At 31.8% G+C, this 20,432-nt stretch overlaps 1 protein-coding gene across 31 annotated transcripts in view; it reads left to right on the top strand.

The window, feature by feature from the left end:
* LOC101866649 (disintegrin and metalloproteinase domain-containing protein 18-like) overlaps nt 1-20,432 on the top strand; it is a 149,868-nt gene that overhangs the window by 118,450 nt on the left and 10,986 nt on the right. For 30 of the 31 annotated variants that reach the window (XR_012416378.1, XM_065519118.1, XM_065519117.1 and 27 more), the window contains 2 exons: nt 4,225-4,305; nt 18,190-18,304. Coding sequence is in view for 29 of the 31 variants with exons in the window: in XM_065519118.1 (XP_065375190.1) it covers nt 4,225-4,305; nt 18,190-18,304 (196 nt within the window). In the remaining 2 variants the exon portion in view is untranslated. Of the gene's footprint in view, nt 1-4,224; nt 4,306-18,189; nt 18,305-20,432 lie in introns of those variants that run through there. The other variant, XR_012416377.1, reaches the window with a different exon arrangement.

A 20,432-nucleotide genomic window follows, 5' to 3' on the forward strand; every position in this document is an offset into this window, starting at 1 on the left:
TCCATCCCAGTAGCCCCCAAATCCATAACTCATTCTAATGTCAACTCAAAAGTCTAAAGTCCAGATTTTCATCTAAATATCATCTAACTCAGATATGGGTGCAATTCAAGACATGATTCATCCTAAGGCATTTTGCCTTCCAGCTTTGAACTTGTGAAATCAATTTATTTGCTGACAAAATACAATAGTAAACAGGCATAGGATACACATGCCCATTACAAAAGGGAGAAATAGGAAGGAAGAAAGGGTTCCAAGTAAGTCCAAAATCCAATGAGGCAAAAAACATTAACTATTAGAGTTGGAGAACAATTTTTTGACATATCTTCCAGACACACTGGGGCACAAACTGGGCCCCCAAGACTCTCGGCAGCCCAGTCTCAATGGATGTGCTGGTTACAGCCCATGCACACCTCTCACAGGTTGGAGTTGTATGTCTGGGGTTCTCTTAGGCTAGAGTTGCACACCAGTGACTCAACCGACCTGAGGTTAAGGGGGCAGTTCTGTACTCATTGCTTGAGTAATCATGACCCTAGTGGGGGCTATCTGTGCTGGCCTCACTCTTGCTCTCAGCTCCACTGGGCATTGCCCTAGTATGACAGTTTTCTGCCTGTGCTCTGAGGGTCTCTGGGGCATCCTTTGAAGTCCAGATCAAGGCAGCCACGCCTCCATTGGTTGTTCACTCTGGGCCCTCGTAGAGATGGCACCAAGGAGACACCCCCAAGGTTGATACAATGTGCCCTCCAGAAGGACATTCCCTTGGGCCTCATCCCATCTGGGCCCACAGGAGCCCCACCTGGTATGCTTGAGAAGCAGTTTGCTAGAATGCAGGGAACAGAGACTTGAGACATCACGAGCAGTAAGTGCCAAAGTCCTGTGGGTGCATGAAGCTCCTCTTTTGACAAAGATCTGTCCCTGAAGCCTTGTAACTCCGATTCGTAATGGGAGTGGCAGCATTGATAATCTCTGAAATGCCTTCAGGGTCATTCTTCCATTGATTTGGGGAATATCACCTAGTTTCCAAACCTTCTTAATCTCTTTTTCAAAAGGTGGCTTAGTCATATCCTTGGTGTTTTCTCCCGAAAATGTGCTTTTTCATTCTTTACAACATGGTGGGGATAAGAATTTTCCAAATCTTTTAGTTCTGCTTTCCTTTTCATTATAAATTCCATGTTTAATATTTATTTCTTCTCACACTTTACTATAAACTGATAAAAAAGCATGTTGCACCCTCCACCATCTGCTAACATATTTCTTCTTCTCTGAAATATCCTATTTCATGGCTCAGAAATTCCACCTTCTACAAAACACTAGGACACAAACAATTCAGCCAAGTTATTTGCCTCTTTATAACAAAGATCATCATTCCCTCAGTTTCCAGTATCTTGGTCCTCATTTCAATTGAGACCTCATAAAAATGGCTTTCACCATCCATTTTCCTACCAATGCTCTGATCACAACCAGTTAGGTAACCTGTGAGAAGACTGAGGCTCTCTCTACAGCTATCCTCTTCTGAGCCCTCACCAGAATCATCCTTAATTCTCCACTTACAGCAATGTAGGCTTTTTCTAGCATGCACTTCCAAACCTTTTCAGCCTCCAGTCATTAGTGAGTTCCAAAGCAACTTCCACATCTTTAGGTATTTGTTATAGCAACATTTCACCTCTCAGTACCAATTTCTGTCTTAGTGCATTCATGCTGCTATAATGAAATACTTGAGACTGGTTAATTTACAAACAACAGGAATGTACTACTTAATAGTTTTTGAGACTGAGAAGTCCAAGATCAAAGTGCTAGCAGATTTAGTGCCTGGTTGGGACTGGTTCTCTGCTTTAAAGTTGGTACCTTGCCATGTCGTCACGTGACAGAAATGGTGAACAAGCTCCACTGGACCTCTTTTATTAAGGCACTAATCCCATTCATGGGGATTCTACCCTCATGACCTAATTGCCTTCTAAGGGCTCCACCTTTCAATATGATTGCACTGCAGATTAGGTTTCAACAAGTGAATTTTGGAGAACACAAACATTCCAACCACAGCATGTTAATATCTTGGTTAAAGTGTTTCGTTTTTCATTTCTAAAATGACAATAGCTTGTTTGTCTCTTTTGTTCTTAAATGATTACAATTTTTGACATACAAAAAACAACAGTAGTTAAGAAAACTTATTTTCAGACTCTTAGATATTTTTTATTCATTATTTGCTTTTAAGAAATGCATAGGAATCAGAACTCTGTGCAATTGGAAACTTCTTTGTTGAACTATTAGTTATCGCACATCACTTGCAGTGTATTATGTGATTAAAAGTGTGTTTCCATTTCTTTGTTTGGTGCATATTCATATTGAGCCAACAGATCTAAGGGGAATTTGTTGAAAGTTAACTAAGAGTGCCTTCATCACAGGATGTTGACCACATTGATTTTTAAAAATAGATTCCTATTTTTTTTACTTGAAGTGTCTTTTGTCCAACTAGACTTCCAGAATGGATTGCAGAAATACAGATATTAAGTGAAACATGTTCAGTTATAATATTAGTATACATTTTAATATAAAGCTATTTTCACATTCCCATGTGGCCTTTTGCACCTATATATAGAAAGTTCTTGTGCTACTTAGAATACGATAAAAAATAATCTCAAAAACATTCAAAATATGTCTATGCAATATTCACATAAATTTTGATGCATACTTAAATGGCAATGAATGGTACTTTATTCTGTTTCCTAAAATTATTTACAATGCATAATTTGTCATCTTCTTATTCTGATCAGCAATGTATAACTTTAAATCAAACTTATGATCCAGTGAGAAATGTTAGTTAACTTAAGAGTTCATCGCTTGATTATTAATTTCTTATAATCTCCCTTCCTTATACATACACTGGTCTAAATTAGACAATGTTATTCTATTGTATCATATCTTAGGTTCGGGAGGTATATGTGCATGTGTTTGTTACATGGGTAAATTACCTGTCACTGAGGCTTGGTGTACAAATGATTCCATCACCAAGGTAGTGAGCATAGTACCCAATAAGTAACCTCCCAAACCAGGCCCCTTTCCCTATCCTCCCCTTTCAAGCAGTCCCAGTATCTATTGTTCCACTTTTTTTCTGCCATGTGTATTTAATGTTGAAGAGATAGTCACACTCCCATGTTTATCGCCACACTATTCACAATAACCAAACTATGGAATCAACCTAATTGCTCATTAATGGGTGAATAGATAAAGCAAATGTGGCACATACACACAACAGAATCATTATTTAGTGATAAACAAATAAATTCATGTTATTTGCAGAACATGGATGAACCTAGGGACCATTGTATTAACTGAATTAAGCCAAGCACAGAGAAATAAATATCATATATTCTTACTCATACATGGAAGCTAAAAATAGTCTTGGATATCTTTTTATTTTTTGCTGAATTGCTCTGGCCAGAACACCTGATATTTGCTGAATATGAGAGACAAACCCGGGTTGACATATGCAACTTATAATCTATAAATTGGTTTCATGCAGATTTGAGGAAATAATTAAAAAGCTAATTTTTATTCATGTTTGGTATTGTTATATTGTGAATGACTTAAACAGATTTTATGGTGACGTTTTGAAATAAAAAAGAAGCTTACAAAGTCAGAAAAAAAATAGAAAAACATAAATGAGGCAAAACACCACATATCTAGAGGATTATTCACCACTGTATTACCCATTTTGCAATAAAAAAAGTTTTATAAGAAATACATATTTTTCTTGCCGTATTATTTTGAGGAATATTATAACAAAGATTCATAACTTATGAATTATACTTAAAATCTAAACAAAATGATTTTCTGTTCCATTTTTTGAGAAGATAAGTCATTAACATTTAATCAATTATTCATAACAAAACATTAACATAATTTAGAAAACTCATATGATGAGTGTCTCAATCCAATCCCAGCTGTAAGTATCAAAAACCAAAACTATATGTAACCTTTACATAAACCACGTCAAGGTAAGCACCCTCAGTTTTTTTGCTTGCAATTACTTTGTTTAGATTTTTGTATTAATGACTAATATTAATATAATTAATATTATCTTAATAATTTATTAATATTAGTCATATCGATATTAATAAAAGTCTTTCAACTTAACCATCTCTTATGCATATATATGAAACCATTTATGTTTTTTCTTGTTTTATATGATATTTGTGAATTGTAAAAATTTTGTTTGTTTCATTTTAGTACTGTGTAAATAAAACCTGCAGAAAAGTTCATTTAACGGGATATAACTGTAATACCACCACAAAATGCAAAGGGAAAGGGGTAAGTCACTTTTGTATCTGAATTGCCTGTTATTGTTGTGGGTAATTCAAATAAACATCTGTTTATGAGGATTGAGAGTCTAAGCTATTTAAACTTGCCCAGGTCTAGTAGACTAATATAAAGAAAATTACTTGACCTAGTTTCAACACTGTATAACATATTAAGTGAATTGTACAAGATACGTATTGAACTGTAAGCAGTCACAACTTAATAATTAGTAATATGTTTAAATAAAAACATTTACTCTTCTTCAACACAAATAAATGCATTTTTACTTATATTGTGAACATACTTTTTCTCCCACATACATTTAATAATTAAGGCATATGAGCGTACAATATTTTACAGAGTATACTTAAAAACACGTTGACATATCAGGGAATATTTTTTTCTCATGGAAAGACTTCCAATAGCAAATGCAACTTCACGCAAAAAGCTTTATTTCTTCTGAGTTGTTTGTTTTAATCTGGTAATTTAAATTTGTTAATTTTATATTGCATTTCCATTTATTAAAATTTACAAGTTGAGGATTTTAAAAAATTATTTTCCTAAAAGAAAATCAGTGCGTGACATAGTTAACATTATAAGAGTAACCTCAAATTCACCAGAATGTATTCATATTTAATTCTATAATTTCTAAATTAGTTGGATTCAGAAGGTATTAAATGCTAGTACATTGTCAGTAATTTACTATCAGTTGTTAACAAAGAAAATAGTCACATTTTAATGTTTTGTTTTTTTCTTTCTGTAATTATAATTTTTGACTTGAGTTTTTTACTTCCTCTTTTGTATTATAGGTTTTCAGCCTTATTATTTTTTATAATATCTCAACACAAAGTTATACATTATCAATTTTTACTACCATGTTTCATTGGGTACACAATTTTCTTCATATATTTTTATTTACATTCAGTCATTTTACTTCTACTTTTTAGATTTTTTTGATAAAACCTTTTACTATGAAATATTACATTCATAAAGGAAATACATAAGGTGAAACTTCTGTATTTACATTAATTTATATTTCTACATATGTTATATGTTGTAGTTAAAATGTTTAAAAAGAAAAACTACTTAAAATAATTATAAGTCGATAGAAATCTTACTGAATCTAGGCAAATTTGCATAGATTCTCTAATGACAGTTCTCAATAGACAGCTTTATCATTTATCATTCCAGTTCAATTGAATTAGCATGTAGGTGTTCTGAAATTCTATTATTCATGAAATGTTGCCAGTTATGACAGTGTCATTCTCTTTTTATTAGTGATATACTTTTCATTAGTTGCCATGGACAGTTATAATTTATTACTCTGAAAACTAGTAGTCTAAGCGTCAATATCAAAGAAGTTAAGAAAATAACAGAATATTAAATTCAGGCTTTTATGCATGATTCAATATAAGTGGTGGATATTCTTGCTGTGAAAGAAAAAATTTCAAGGCTCCACACTTTAGTGTAATATTTGCAGAATATTTTTATTATAATTTTCTATTAAAATAATTCTTTTGTTTCTAGTTTGTTTTCTATTATGAATAAATGTTAAATTTTATCAAAGACTTTTTCTGCATCTATTGACTTTACTATATGATTTTCCCCTTTAATCTGTTAATGTACAAATGTATTTATTGATTTTTAAAATAGTAAGCCAACTTTAATTCTCAGAATAAAACCAACCATGACCTGCTTTTAGTTCAACTTTTGAGTATTTTATTTGATATAAATGTTTCTATCTTATGGATTTGATAGTTTTATATCTTGTACTTAATGTTTCTGATTTTGTATCAAGGTTATGCTATTTTGGTGGTGCTTCTTCATTGTATATTTTCTATAGTAGCTTTAAAAAAATTAGCAGACATTTTTCAGAGCAATGTTTGGTTTACATAAAAACAAGCACCAAGTATAGTGAACTACAATATATCTGGTCCCTCTCCCTCCCTGCTTCCCTTATTATTTTGCATCTTGCCTTAGAGTGATACCCTATAATTCCTGTGCTACTATTTATACATTATTATTAACTACAGTCTATAGTTTACATTGGGTTCATTGGGTTTAACTCTTTGTACTTTCTATGGGTCCTAAAAATATATGGGTCTTATAAAATATGCATCTTAAAAAATATGTGGGTCTTAAAAATATGTTTCCATTATTACAGTATCATACAGAATAGTTTCACTGTGGAAGAATGCCCTGTGATCCACATATTTAGCCCTTCATCCCTTTCCATAAACCCTAGAAACCCATGAACTTTTTACTGTGTCTTAGTAATATTTACTTAAGATCCCTCCATGTCTTTTCATGGCTTTATGGCTTATTTCCTTTTATCATTGAATAATATTCCACTCTACAGATGTACCACAGTGTGTCTGATCATTCATCTACTAAAGGACAATGTGGGCTTTTTTTTTTTTTTTTTTTTTTTTCCATTTTGGGCAATTGTGAATAACAATTGCTATAAACACTCATTTACAGGTTTTGGTGTGGACGTAGTTTTTATTTCAGTTGGGTATTATATGACTCAATTACTGAGTCATATAATAGCAGCATGTTTGTTTAGTTTTGTAGGAAGTTACTAAATTGTCTTTCAAAGTAGATGTATCATTTCACATTCTCATCAACAATGAATGAGAGTTCTTGTTGCTTGACATCTTCACCAACATTTGGTGTTTTCAGCCATTGAGATTTTAAGCATTCTAATTATTTAGTAGTAATTCAATGTTGTTTTAATTTACAGCTCTCTAATGACATATGATGTTGAGCATCTTTTATTACACTTATTTGGAATATGCATATCTTCTATAATGAAGCATCTTAATCTTTTGCCTGTTTTTTTTAAAAATAAATCCTCCATTATTCCCTTCCCCTAGCCCCTGGTAACCACTATTCTACTTGAGGTTTCTGTGAATTGACTACTCCAAATACCTCATATAATTGGTATTATACAATATTTGCGCTTTTGTGTCTAGCTTATTTCACTTAGCATGATATTTTCAAGGTTCATCCATGTTGTATCATGTAGCAAAATTTCATTCTTTTTTAAGCTGAAAAATATGTCATTGTATGCATATGCCACATTTTGTTCATCCATTGATTTGTCAATGGATGTTGAATTTGCCTCTGCCTTCTAGCTGTTGTAAATAATATTGCTATGAACATTGGTATACAAATATCTGTTGAGGTCCCTGTTTTCATTTCAATTATTTCAGGTATATGGCCAGAAGAATTCCTGGAGCATATGGTAATTCTATTGTCAATCTTTTTGCAGAGTCACCATATTTTTTGCCACAGTCTCACCAACAGTGCAAGCACAGGGGTTCCAATTTCTCTACATCCTGCCCAGTATTTATTTTTATTTTTTAATAGTAACCGTCTTAAGAGTTGCAAAATGGAATATCACTGTAGTTTTTATTTCCATTTCCCTAGTGATTAACAAAATTGAGCTTTATTTCCCTTATTGGCAATCCATATACCTTTAGAGAATTTTCTATTCAAGTCCTTTGCCAGTTTTAAAATTGTGCTTTAGAATTATTTATTTAGTTCTAAATAATTAATTATTTAGAATTATTGAGTTTTAGAATTATTTGTATATTTTGGATATTAATTCCTTATCATATATGTGATTTGCTATTTTTCCATTCTATGTATTGTCTTTTCTCTGTCTTGATAGTATGCTTTTGTGTACAAAAGTTTTTAATTTTGATGATGTTTAGTTATTTTTTCTTTTGTTGCCTGGTTTTTTGTTTAATACTAAAGAAATCATCAAATCTAATGTCACAAAGCTTTTCCCTTATGTTTATTTCTAAGAGCTTTAACTTTTTAACTCTTCTTTCAGTTAGATCTTTTATCTATTTTGAGTTAATGTTGATATATGGTCGAGATCAGAGTCTAACTATATTTTTACACATGGATATACACTTTTCCTGGCATTTGTTGAAACAATTGAATGGTCATGGAAGCCTTGACAGAAATAATTTGACCGTAAATGTTAGGGTTAATTTCTGGGTTCTCTATTCTCCATTTGTCTATATGTCTATCTTCATGCCAAACCACATTGTTTTCATTATTGTGGCTTTGCAGGAAGTTTTGTCCTCAGGAAGTATAAGTTACTCAACTTTGTTCTTCCTTTTAAAAAACTTTTAAGGCTACCTGAAGTGCATTGGGATTTCATATGACCTTTGTGATGCATTTTTCAATTTGTGTAAAAAGCATCATTGGAATTTTGATCAAGATTGTTACGAATCTGTAGATTGGCTTGGGTAGTATTATCATCTTGACAATATTAAGTCTTTCAAATCATGAACATGAGATGTTTTTAAATTTATGTCTTCTTTAACTTCAGCAATGGTTTGTAATTTTGAGTGTATATATCTTGTCTCTCCTTGGTTTTAAGTTTGTTCTTAAGTAGTATTCTGTTCTTTCTAATAATATTGCAAATAGTATTGTTTTCTCAATTTCCTTTTTGGGTTATGCATTGCTAGCTAGTGTGTTAAAATGCAGCTATTTTTTGTATGCGTGTTGATTTTGTATCCTGCAACTTTTTAAATTTATTAGCCTAAGATGTTTATGTGGGATCTTTAGGGTTTTCTACATACAAGAATATATTATCTGAAAATATATTTTATGTTATTGTGTCTTTCCAATTTGATTGCCTTTTATTTCTTTTTCTTGCCTAATTGTTTTGACTAAAATTTTGCTGTATAACATAAGTTTTTGTATGTTGTGTTTTTATTTGCATTTCTCAAAATATTTTCTAATTTTCCCTGTGATTTCTTTCTTGAACAATTGGTTGTTTTAAAAGGTAGTGAATTTTTTCACATCATTCATTTTGTCTTCTATATCTTTTAAACATCAAAACACAATAATTGTTGTTTTCTGTAGTCAACATTTATTTATTCTTGCTTAATGATATATTTTACTCTTTCTATTTGTTGTATTCTTTTCTATGTTTCTGTGTTTATTTCTGTTAAAAATTTTCTTCAGCGTGAAAAAAGTATGGTGGCTAAAATTAACATTTTTTCTGATAAGTGTTTTTTTGAATGTTTTATCTTTAGGTCAGAATTTTCTTTCAGTAGTTTAAAAAATATAATCTGTTTTATATTGACTTACATGATCTCTTCTGAGAATTCAGATGCATTTTACCTTTGCTTCTTGAGGAACACCTGCTTTTAATGTTTTCTTTTTGACGTTAGTGTTCAAGTGTTTGCATATGATTTGCTAAAATGTAGTTTTCATCATACTCGGAACTTACAGAGCTACTGGATTCTACTAAGAATTATTTTTCTTAAGTTTTGGAAATTTTTAAGTCATTACTTAATTTTGCTTTTTCTATATTCTCTATCAATCCTTTTGGGATTAAATTTATATCAAATTTATGGTTTTGTACTCTGTTCCAAATACATTTAAACATTTTTAACAGAAATAAACACAGAAACATAGAAAAGAATACAAGAAATAGAAAGAGTAAAATACATGTTAGATTTTATTCTGAATATCTCAAGCTTTCATTCTTTCTTCTTCAATCTGGGAGTTTTAAAGCTATTTTCTAGTTCTGTTGTTATTCTGCTGTTTCTAATTTGCTTTTACAGTCTTGCATTGTGTTCCCGACTTAATCATATTATTTTTCCATTTTTAAATTTCTTTAGTTTTAATAGATTTCAATTGTGTGGGGAAATTTTGTCTTCTCTATTTTTAGAATGTATTAATCAATTTATCTCATGTCTAAGTTGTAATTATTTGGCATATTCTTTTTATATCCTTGTAAAGTCTATATAATTTGTAGTGATAACTCCACTTTTTGCCTGGTATTGTTAATTTAAGTGCTCTCTTTTATTGTATTGACACCCAGCTAGTGTCCACTGGAGAACCTTTTGGTGAATTGCTTGGTGTGTGAGAAAATACCTCAACCTATCAGGAGTCACAGAAGCGTTCTTTGTTGACTACATTAGAGTAATTTTCTGTACCTCTCACAGTCGTTTCAATTGCCTGATTTTCTTCTTCATACCTTTCTATTTCCTTACAAACCTCCTTACATAATTTGCAATGGAATGTTTAACAACGATGGTAAGTTTTACAAGAGAGGCTTTATAGTTTTCTCTTGGTAGAAATAGTGTGGATCTGATTACTTTAAATCCATTTATGGATTGAGCTAGGTAAATACAAGTTCATCGCTTTATAAATCTAAGACACAGTTTTATAAATCTGTTACACCATATTTCAATGGTGTAAGTATCTAAATCTTTCACCTAAAAAACTGCAGCATCTTTATGTCCTCAGCATCCAGAAACTCTAAGAATTACAGCAGTGCTTTACAGAAATTTTTGGATTAGCTTTTAGCTTAAGAATATGGAAAATGCCTTTAGGGAGATAATGGCTGTATTATCTAGCCCTTCACAACTCCACTTTCCAACTCCTACATTTCAAGAAAATGATAATGATTCTATTGTTTATTTGTATCCTAAAAATTGCCCTTATTACTGTCAAGCTGGAGTTATACTTCTAAATGTGCCAAATTGGCAAGGGCTTCTTTGAAAAGGGGCAATCATTGGTTTGAAATTATCATTCCTTAAAGAACTAACAAGTCTCACTTGCTTTTTATGTTTTTTCAGCTTAGTAATTGCATGTTGAATTATTCTAAAGTTTAATAATGTACATCATATTCATTCTAGGTTAATGGAACCTTCCAATATTTACTTAACTTGCTGAAAAATTTAGGAAGAAAGACTTCAATTTTATTGAATTATTTTTTATTATTTAATTATATAATGTGTTTTTTTCCATTAATAATTTACTTGAATGAATCATATTAGTGAATTTCCTAAAGCTGAATTATCTTTTAATTTCTAGGATAAACCCTCCTTAGTTTTGATTTATTATTTTTTAATACACAAGTGAGATGTGTTGTGTTAATATTATAATATATATGAATTTGTTTTCTTAAATATACTGTGTGTAGAATTTTTTGTGCTAATATGAGATGTTTTATGATCTTGATATAAAAAATAATGCAATGCTTATAAATCACAGTTTTTCATCTAATAACTGGACCACATTTATACTGCTAATTGAATACAAGTGTGCCACAAGATATTGAGTCTGATGGCCTGCAGGTAATGAGGTTGGATATAGAGTAAATATTGTTTCAATGAGGAACCCATCCAAGGATCTTCAAGGAGTGACAAAGCAGAGCAGAATGTGATAATGGGACCTTATTGCCCCAGTAGGCAGCAATGATGATTAGAAAAATCTTGAAATTTCTGATCTTTCCCAATAAGCTGAGGATATCCAAAGAAGTACACAACTACCTGTGCATTTTTCTCAGAAATTAGTTGTATAATGTATGTGAACAGGAGGGACAAGAAGGTGACAGGGAAATGTATTTTCTGGATACTCAGAGAACATAGGGTGTAAAACAATGTGAAATGGGGGACTGAATTGGTCAGAATATTCTATCTGTGTGTAATTTATGCCACTTTAATAACACTTAAATTAACTACAATGTGATTTTTCTTAAAGTGCGTGTGTATTCTAGAAATAAAAGCTATAGCATTACTTGGAAAACGACATTAAAAATTGATTTTTAAGACAATCACATAATCGCTGGAAATTTTAACATCAAATTTATCAACAAATAAAAGAGAATTGTTGAAGCTTAAAATAATTTTAATTGCCACAAATTCTAAATGTACAGTAATTTCATTTCATAATTGCTTACTTGTGTAAACAGTTTTCTCATTCAGAATTTTATAGAGCTTATCATTAATATTTCTTGGTCAGGAGATGTATGTGAAAAAGCAAACACAAAATTTGGTATGAGAATATTCACAAAATAATTCTCTCACTGAAATTTGAAATATTGTACGTAGAACTTTTAGCTAAATGTAATAGTAAATATGTGTCCTAACATTTTGCAATTTATCTTTCTTAAACAATTATGAAATCTAACGAAAATTTAATAAAAATAAGTATCCCAAGCTCTTTTTATTTAACTAATTGGTACATTATAAACATTAATTTCTGAGTATAACATGACATGAAAAATTCAGATTATAGAGTCATTTAGACACTTTTTATATTTTATTTCTATGATGTTGACAAGGTTAAGTGATGTAAATATATTTGCTTCCAAAATTTTTGCTCAAAACTAATAATGAATTTGGACCTGCTGTTCTTACAAGACTTAGAATAATTGATTATATTTTTAACTTTTTCCCCACCAACTGACCCACGTAAGTTAAAATTTATTCTAATGTAAGTGTGGTTTATTTGTGTTTTATATGAAAATCAGTGATTTTATACATCTTTTAATTTTTTTCTAAAAATATATGTATTTCCGATCATCTTATTTTTCTTATTCTTATTTTTGATATGTTCATTGTGGTACATTTTTGCTCATATTTGCTGATATATATATTGTTCTATTTCCTATTTTCACTTCTTAATACATTGTGATAATCTTTGCCTTTTATTAATTAAGATGCTTGTTGTTCCTGACATTATATGCTCCGTATTTCTTGTATTTCACATTTAAACATTTCTTTTCTTTTTTTAAATTAACTATGAATTAATTTTTAGCTTTCATTTTAAGATCAAGGGTACATATGGTGAACACATGTCATAGGAATTTGTGATACAGCTTATTTGTTACATAGATGAACACGTGTTGTGGGAATTTGTGATACAGTTTGTTTCATCACCGAGGTATTAAGCCTGGTATCCATTAGTTATTTTTCCTGACCCATTCCTCCTCCCAATCTCTGCGTGCATGTGGGCCCCACTGTGTGTTGTTCCCCTCTATGTGTCCATGTGTTGTCATCATTTAGCTCCCACTTATAAGTGAGAACGTGTGGTATTCGGTTTTCTGTTCCTGTGTTTGTTTGTCAAGGATAATGGCCTCCAGCTCCATCAATGTCCTGGCAAAGGACATGATCTCATACTTTTTTATGGGTGCATAGTATTCCATGGTATATAGGTACCACAATTTGTTTATTTAGTCTATCCTTGATGGGCATTTAGGTTTATTCCATGTCTTTGCTATTGTGACTAGTGCTGCAGTGCACATATGCCTGCGTGTGTCTTTATAACAGAATGACTTATATTCCTTTGGGTATATTCCCAGAAATAGGATTGCTGGGTTGAATGGGATTTCTGTCTTTGGGTCTTTGAGGAATTACCACACTGTCTTCCACAATGGCTGAATTAATTAACCTTCCCACTAACAGTGTATAAGCATTCTTTTTTCTCTACAACCTTGCTAGCATCTGTTATTTTTTGACTTCTTAGTAATAGCCATTCTGACTGGTATGAGATGATATCTCATTGTGGTCTTGATTTTTATTTCTCTAATGATCAGTGATGTTAGGCTTTTTTTTTCATATAATTGCTGCCTGCATGTATGTATTTTTTTGAAAAGTTTCTGTTCATGTCATTTGCCCACTTTTTAATGGGGTTGTTTTTATTTTTTTTTTCTTCTCATAAATTTGTTTAAGTTCCTAGCAATGCTGGATATTAGACCTTTTTCAGATACATAGTTTGCAAATATTTTCTCCCATTGTTTAGTTTGTCTGTTTAATCTGTCGATAGCTTCTTTTGCTGTACAGAAGCTCTTTGATAATATCCCATTTGTCAATTTTTGCTTTTGTTTCTATTGCTTTTGGCATCTGCATCATGAAATATTTGCCAGTGCCTATGTCCTGAATGATATTGCCTAGGTTGTATTCCAAGGTTTTTATAGTTTTGGGTTTTACTTTTAAGTCTTTAGTCCATCTTATATTGATTTTTGTATATGGTGGAAGGAAGCGGTTCAGTTTCAATTTTCTGCATGTGGCTAGCCAGTTACCTCAACACCATTTACTGAATAGAGTATTTGTTCCCTATTGTTTGTTTCTGTCAAGTTTGTTGAAGATTAGATAGTTGTTGGTGTGTGATCTTATGTCTGGGTTCTCTATTCTGTTCCATAGGTCTATGTGTCTGTCCTTGTACCAGTACCATGCAGTTTTGATTATTGTAGTCCTGTAGTATAGATTGAGTCAGATAGTTTGATGCCTCTTTTTGCTTAGGATTGCCCTGGCCATTTCGACTCTTTTTTGCTTCCCAATGAATTTTAAAATAGTTTTCTCTAGTTCTGTGAAGCAAGTCAATGTTAATTTAACGGGAATAGCATTGAATCTATAAATAGCTTTGGGCAGTGAGGCCGTTTTCACAATATTGATTCTTCCTATCCATGAGCATGGAATGTTTTTCTATTTATTTGTATCATCTGTGATTTGTTTGAGCAATGTTTTGTAGTTCTTCTTGTAGAGACCTTTCACCTGCCTAGTTAGCTATATTCCTAGGTGTTTTATTCTTTTTGTGACGATTGTGAATGGGACTTCATTAGTGATTTGGCTCTCCGCTTGACTGTTGTTGGTGTACTAGAATGCTAGCAATTTCTGTACATTGATTTTGAATCCTGAGATTTTGCTAAAGTTGCTTATCAGTTTAAGAAGCTTTGAGGCTGCTGAGACAATGGGGTTAATTGTAGATATAGGATCATGTCATCCACAAAGAGGAATAATTTAGCTTCCTCTCTTTCTATTATTTCTTTGTCTTGCCTGATTGCCCTGCCCAGAACTTTAAATACTATATTAAATAGGAGTGGTGAGAGAGGGCACTTTAGCTCATGGCAGTTTTCAAGGGAAATGCTTCCAGCTTTTGCCCATTGATGATGATGTTAGCTGTGGTTTTGTCATACATGGCTCTTATTGTTTTGAGGTGTGTTCCTTCAATAGCTAGTTTATTGAGAGTTTTTAACATGAAGGGATGTTGAATTTTATCAGAAGTCTTTTCTGAAGGAAATTGAGACACACACAAAAACATTCAAAAGATTAAACAATCCAGAGTTTATTTTTTGAAAAAAATGATAAGACAGACCACTAGCTATACTAACCAAGAAGAAAAAGAGAAGATTCAAATACACACAATCAGAAATGATAAAAGGGAAGTTACTACTGACTGCACAGAAATACAAACAACCATCAGAGAATATTATAAACACCTCTATGCACATAAACTAGAAAATCTATAAGAAACAGATAAATTCCTAGACACATACACTGTCCCAAGATTGAACCAAGAAGAAATTGAATCACTGAACAGACCAATAACAATTTTTGAAATTGAGGCAGTAATAAATAGCTTACTAACCAAAAAAAGCCCAGGACCAGATAGATTCACAGGCGAATTCTACCTGAGGTACAAAGATGAACTAGTACTATTCCTACTGAAACTATCCAAAAAATTGGAAAGGAACTCCTCCCTAACTAATTCTATGAGGACAGTATTATCCTGATACCAAAATCTGGCAGAGACACAACAAAAAATGAAAACTTCAGGCCCATATCTTAGATGAACATCGATGCAAAAATCCTCAACAAAATATTGGCCAACCGAATTCAGGAGCACATCAAAGAAGCTTATCCACCACAATAGAATAGTCTTCATCCCCAGAATGCAAGGTTGGTCCAACATATGAAAATCAATAAATGTGATTCATCATGTAAACAGAACTAAAGACAAAAAAGTCACAATTATCTCAAAAGATGCAGAAAGGCTTTTGATAAAATTCAGCATACTTTTTAATATTCTGTAGATCATTTTTAATGTTTTATCTTGCCATGACTTGCCCTAATACAAAGTAAATTCTATAATATGACTTTGTATTGACTGAGGGGACCCTAGTTACCTGGGAATTTAAACATTTGTTTCTTTTTCCTTATTTGTCTATTTATATGCCCAGCTTAAATAAAACCTATTTCTCCTTGCCCATGGAATTAAGGAGTGACCATTTTTGTGCTTGTACCTACCCTTTACCTTAAACCTCTAAAATTTGTGGTTTTTTGGAAATTTTAGACTTGAAGTTCCTAATATTATAAGGGATTATATACATTATGTTAATTCTGGTTTTTAAATTATCTTTCAGTTAAAAGTATAATATATTTAGATTTGCTATCCTAGATGAAATGTTCTATCATGTCCTTGTACTTTCATTGGAGGGGTGGGGAAGTGGAATAACGCTTTGTCAAAATATAGAGAAAAAATACATATGAGAAAAATACATTTAGAGATCTTGATATCAAAATGCAAAAATGATGGTTTTCCATATAAGGGATCCTTTGTTGTCTAAAAATTATCATATTTTTGTTTACCTTCAAACTTTGAAACTCTGTTGTACTATACAGTTTCTTTTAGTCTTATCAAGGAAGAATTTGATGCTATATTCAGTCTCTTTACATGTACAGAATATTGCAAGGTTGTCTTTTGTATGTGTGTGTGTTCTTAGAATTATTGCCAGCAAGTGTCTGAGGTTTGTGCTTGTTATTTTTTTCTATTTGACAGTCAATTGTTATGTATTCTCCAAAATATCACGTTTTTTCATTTTTTTTAAGTTGTATTATTTATTTGGTATTATTTTGCTCTATTTCTTTTAAAGTTAGTAAAATAAAATAATGAGACCCTTTGTTGTCATCAGGTATTTAAATAAATGTGAATTAATTCAGAAGAGGATTAAGTTAAAAAGAATAAGTTAAAAAGATGCATAAGGACAGATCACACCTGTAATCCTAGCAATTTGAGAAGCTGATGCAGGAGGATTACGTGAGCCCAGGAGTTCAAGACCAGCCTGGGCAACAAAGCAAGACCCCATCTAAAAAAATGCATAAGTGATATTCTGATTCTAATATTAAAATGTTGTGCACTAAATATTCAACAACAAAAACATAGATATATAAAATAGAATACTACTTCATGGAACTCAGGGCTATAATTCAAACTCACTTTATTGAAATCTCTTTTTATATGTAGAAAAGAGGTAATCAGTTTCAATATACTGTATAAACAATTTAGCCAAATGAGTATAAATGGACAGGACACAATATCTATAGGAAAATTATAGGGAATACTCACACTATTGAATATTATGAGTCTAATTTTTAAAATGTGCCTGTGAATTCTTTATACATACAGGTATGAGAAGAAGTTCATGGTATCTTGTTATGGATATTATTTGGCAAAAATCTATTAATGTGTGTGTGTTTGTGGATGTGGGTACATGTATTTATAAATGCATTTGATATATATGAATGAAACACAACATCTTTAGCAGCTGCAAATGGTACTGAAATAGTGGCTGAGGAATTTCACTTCTATACACTTTTATTGTTTGAATTTTATAAAATATGTACTTGTTTTATTTTAAAATGAAAATACTAAACTGTTGAAATATTAATACAAAGGCATGAATAATACAGAAACATTGTCAAATGTTAACTTTTAGCAATGCAAGCTTATCATAAAGTTGTATTTGATCGTTGATTTTTAATATTTGCTTTGCACGTATGTTATTTTATTATGGAAAATACAATTACTTAAAAATAAGATGCACATTATTGACCAATAATGTCAAATGTTGAAAAGGGACAAGGATAAGGAATTAAAGTGGCCAAGTCGATTGATGTTTATTTTATCACAATACTTTGTATAGACATTGAAGTGCATGAATAGAAAATGTCCAAATAGTGACAATAAATGTTTTCAAATTACAAAATAAGATAACAGTCATTAAAAAAATTTAACCTCTCTGAATATGAAGGCTACAAGTTTATTAAATTTTATTTTTTAAAGATGATTGAGGAAGACATTAAACATGCTCAGGCCAGAAATAAACTTTCATGTAGGTATTTTGCCATCTGGCCATTATGTTGTGAAAATTTTTACTACTTTTTCTAACCTATTTCTCATATTTTATAGTCATAATAATCTTAAGAAAAAATAATTATTCTATGAAGTTTAGGTATTTATATCAAATACAAAGACTAAGATGATTCAAACTGTTTCTGTATTTTTCTGTTTCAGATATGTAATAATTTTGGTAATTGTCAATGCTTCCCTGGACATAAACCTCCAGATTGTAAATTCCAGTTTGGTTCCCCAGGGGGTAGTATTGATGATGGAAATTTTCAGAAATCTGGTAAGTGGAAATTTATTTTCTAAGGCAAAATACAAGGTTGTTTTATATAAAGCTAATTAAAGAAATCTAAGTTATCTTGAATGGTAGCTTCATCTACATTGCAGTAGTCCCTCCTTATTTGTGGGGGATACATTCTAAAACCCTCAGTGGATGCCTGAAACTGTAGATAGCGCCAAGCTCTAAATGTACTGTTTTTTCCTACATATACATATCTATGATAAAGTTTAATTCATCAGTTAGGCTCAGTAACAGCAATGACTAACTGTCCTTCCATGTTTTATCCCCTGGCGCCTCCTTTGCACTTTCATTACTGTAGGTTCTATTGGTCTTCTTCTTCCAGAAGACTCACTTCATTACAATTGATAACTGGCTTTGGATGATATCCTTTCTCCCTAATTAATGTCAACTCTGCTGGAAATGTGGAAGCTGTTTTTTCATCAGCAGACACAGCCTCTCTAGTAATTTTTCTATTTTTCAGTCCAGACATATTTCTGAATCTGTGTAACCATCTCTTACTTGCAATAAATGTCTCACTCATTTCAGGGAATTCCATGCTGAAGTATTTCTACAGGTTCAAATGTTTTCTGGTGCAACACGTTGCTGTTAATCAGAACACATTTTCTGTTCATGTCTTCTACTTACAAATTTACTGTCTTTTCTGTCTTAACTAAGCGTTTATCATGCACTGCAGTCTTAACTTTTGTAGTTCAAGATACATCAGCAAAACTAGTACAGATTTCTTTCTCCTTTACAACTTTATAGACTGAAGATTTGTTTTAACCATAGATCTTAGCAATGAATAGTTTCCTTATTAAGGAAAATATGTATGTATGTATATTTTGTATGTATATTTTGTCAAATGTTGACATTTATAAATATAAACATGTTTATGTAAATATTAAAATATAAATATACACATACATTTGTAAGTATGCATATACATTTTTTCTTACATATATTTGGAATATGTACGTATTAATATATTTTCCTTATTAAGTCAAAAGTATTCACTCTTTTCCTTAAGGAAAGAATTTTTGCCTTCTCTTTGGCATATACAAATTGATGGCCTCACTAATCTTGCCCTTTGCGATCATTATGAGGTAAAACAAGGGTGATTTGAACAAAGCACTGTAATGGCATAACAGTCAACCTGATAACTAAGATGGCAAAGTGACTAATGGACAGGTAGCGTATACAGTATGTATTCTTTTGGAAAGATTCAGGTCCTGGGTGAGACAGAAAGGAATGACGGGAGATTTCATCATGCTACCCAGAACAGCATGCAGTTTAAATCTTATGAATTGTTGATTTCCAGAATTTTTCATTTAATATTTTCACACAGTGGTTGCCCATGGTTGTTACTGTGCAACCAAAGCTGTAGATAAGGGGGAGTGACTACTGTAATCTTACATAATATTTATAATCAGATATTCCCAGAGATACTCAACTTCAATTAACTCAAATAAGTTAGAACACAGTACCAGTAAGTTTCAACAAATGTCATTCAATAAAATTTTTGAAATTCACGTATAGAATAATAAAAATTACACAAATGTTTTTCATTCCATATTATTACAAACTTTGTAGGCTGCTAAAAAAAACTGTACCATACAATGTTTATTCTCAATGAACTTTGAAAAATATGGCAAAATACACATGCATTTTTTTAGGAAATAATAGTAAATAAATCACATTTTGAGTGATGGCATATACATTTATACTTTAATTGTTTCTATAAATGAAGGCAATGTTGAAGCGGGATATTTCCGTGACCGCTTCATGGGACTTGCGAGAGGGGTGCCTCATTTGCACAACTTGCAGTTCTCAACTCCTTGCAGGAGGGAGTGTGTGAGTGAATGAGGCGGGAACTGGAGTGCATGAGCACTGGAACCAGCTGGCTCCTTCAGTGCCAGCACGGGCAAACTCCACACACTGGGACCTGCTGTGTTCCAACCCTTGAAGGAGGGAGAACATAGGTAAGTGGGTGCAGGAGTCAGGGCGAGCGCTTTTGAGCATCGGCAGGAGCAAAGGACGTTGAATAGTTAAAATGCCTTTGAAGAAAAAAAATGTTGTAGGAAATACACTGCCCAATATTGAAACTCACTATAAAGTTACAGTAATCAAGTCA

Source organism: Macaca fascicularis, chromosome 8 (genome assembly GCF_037993035.2).
Source record: "Macaca fascicularis isolate 582-1 chromosome 8, T2T-MFA8v1.1".
NCBI classification, from domain to species: domain Eukaryota; kingdom Metazoa; phylum Chordata; class Mammalia; order Primates; family Cercopithecidae; genus Macaca; species Macaca fascicularis.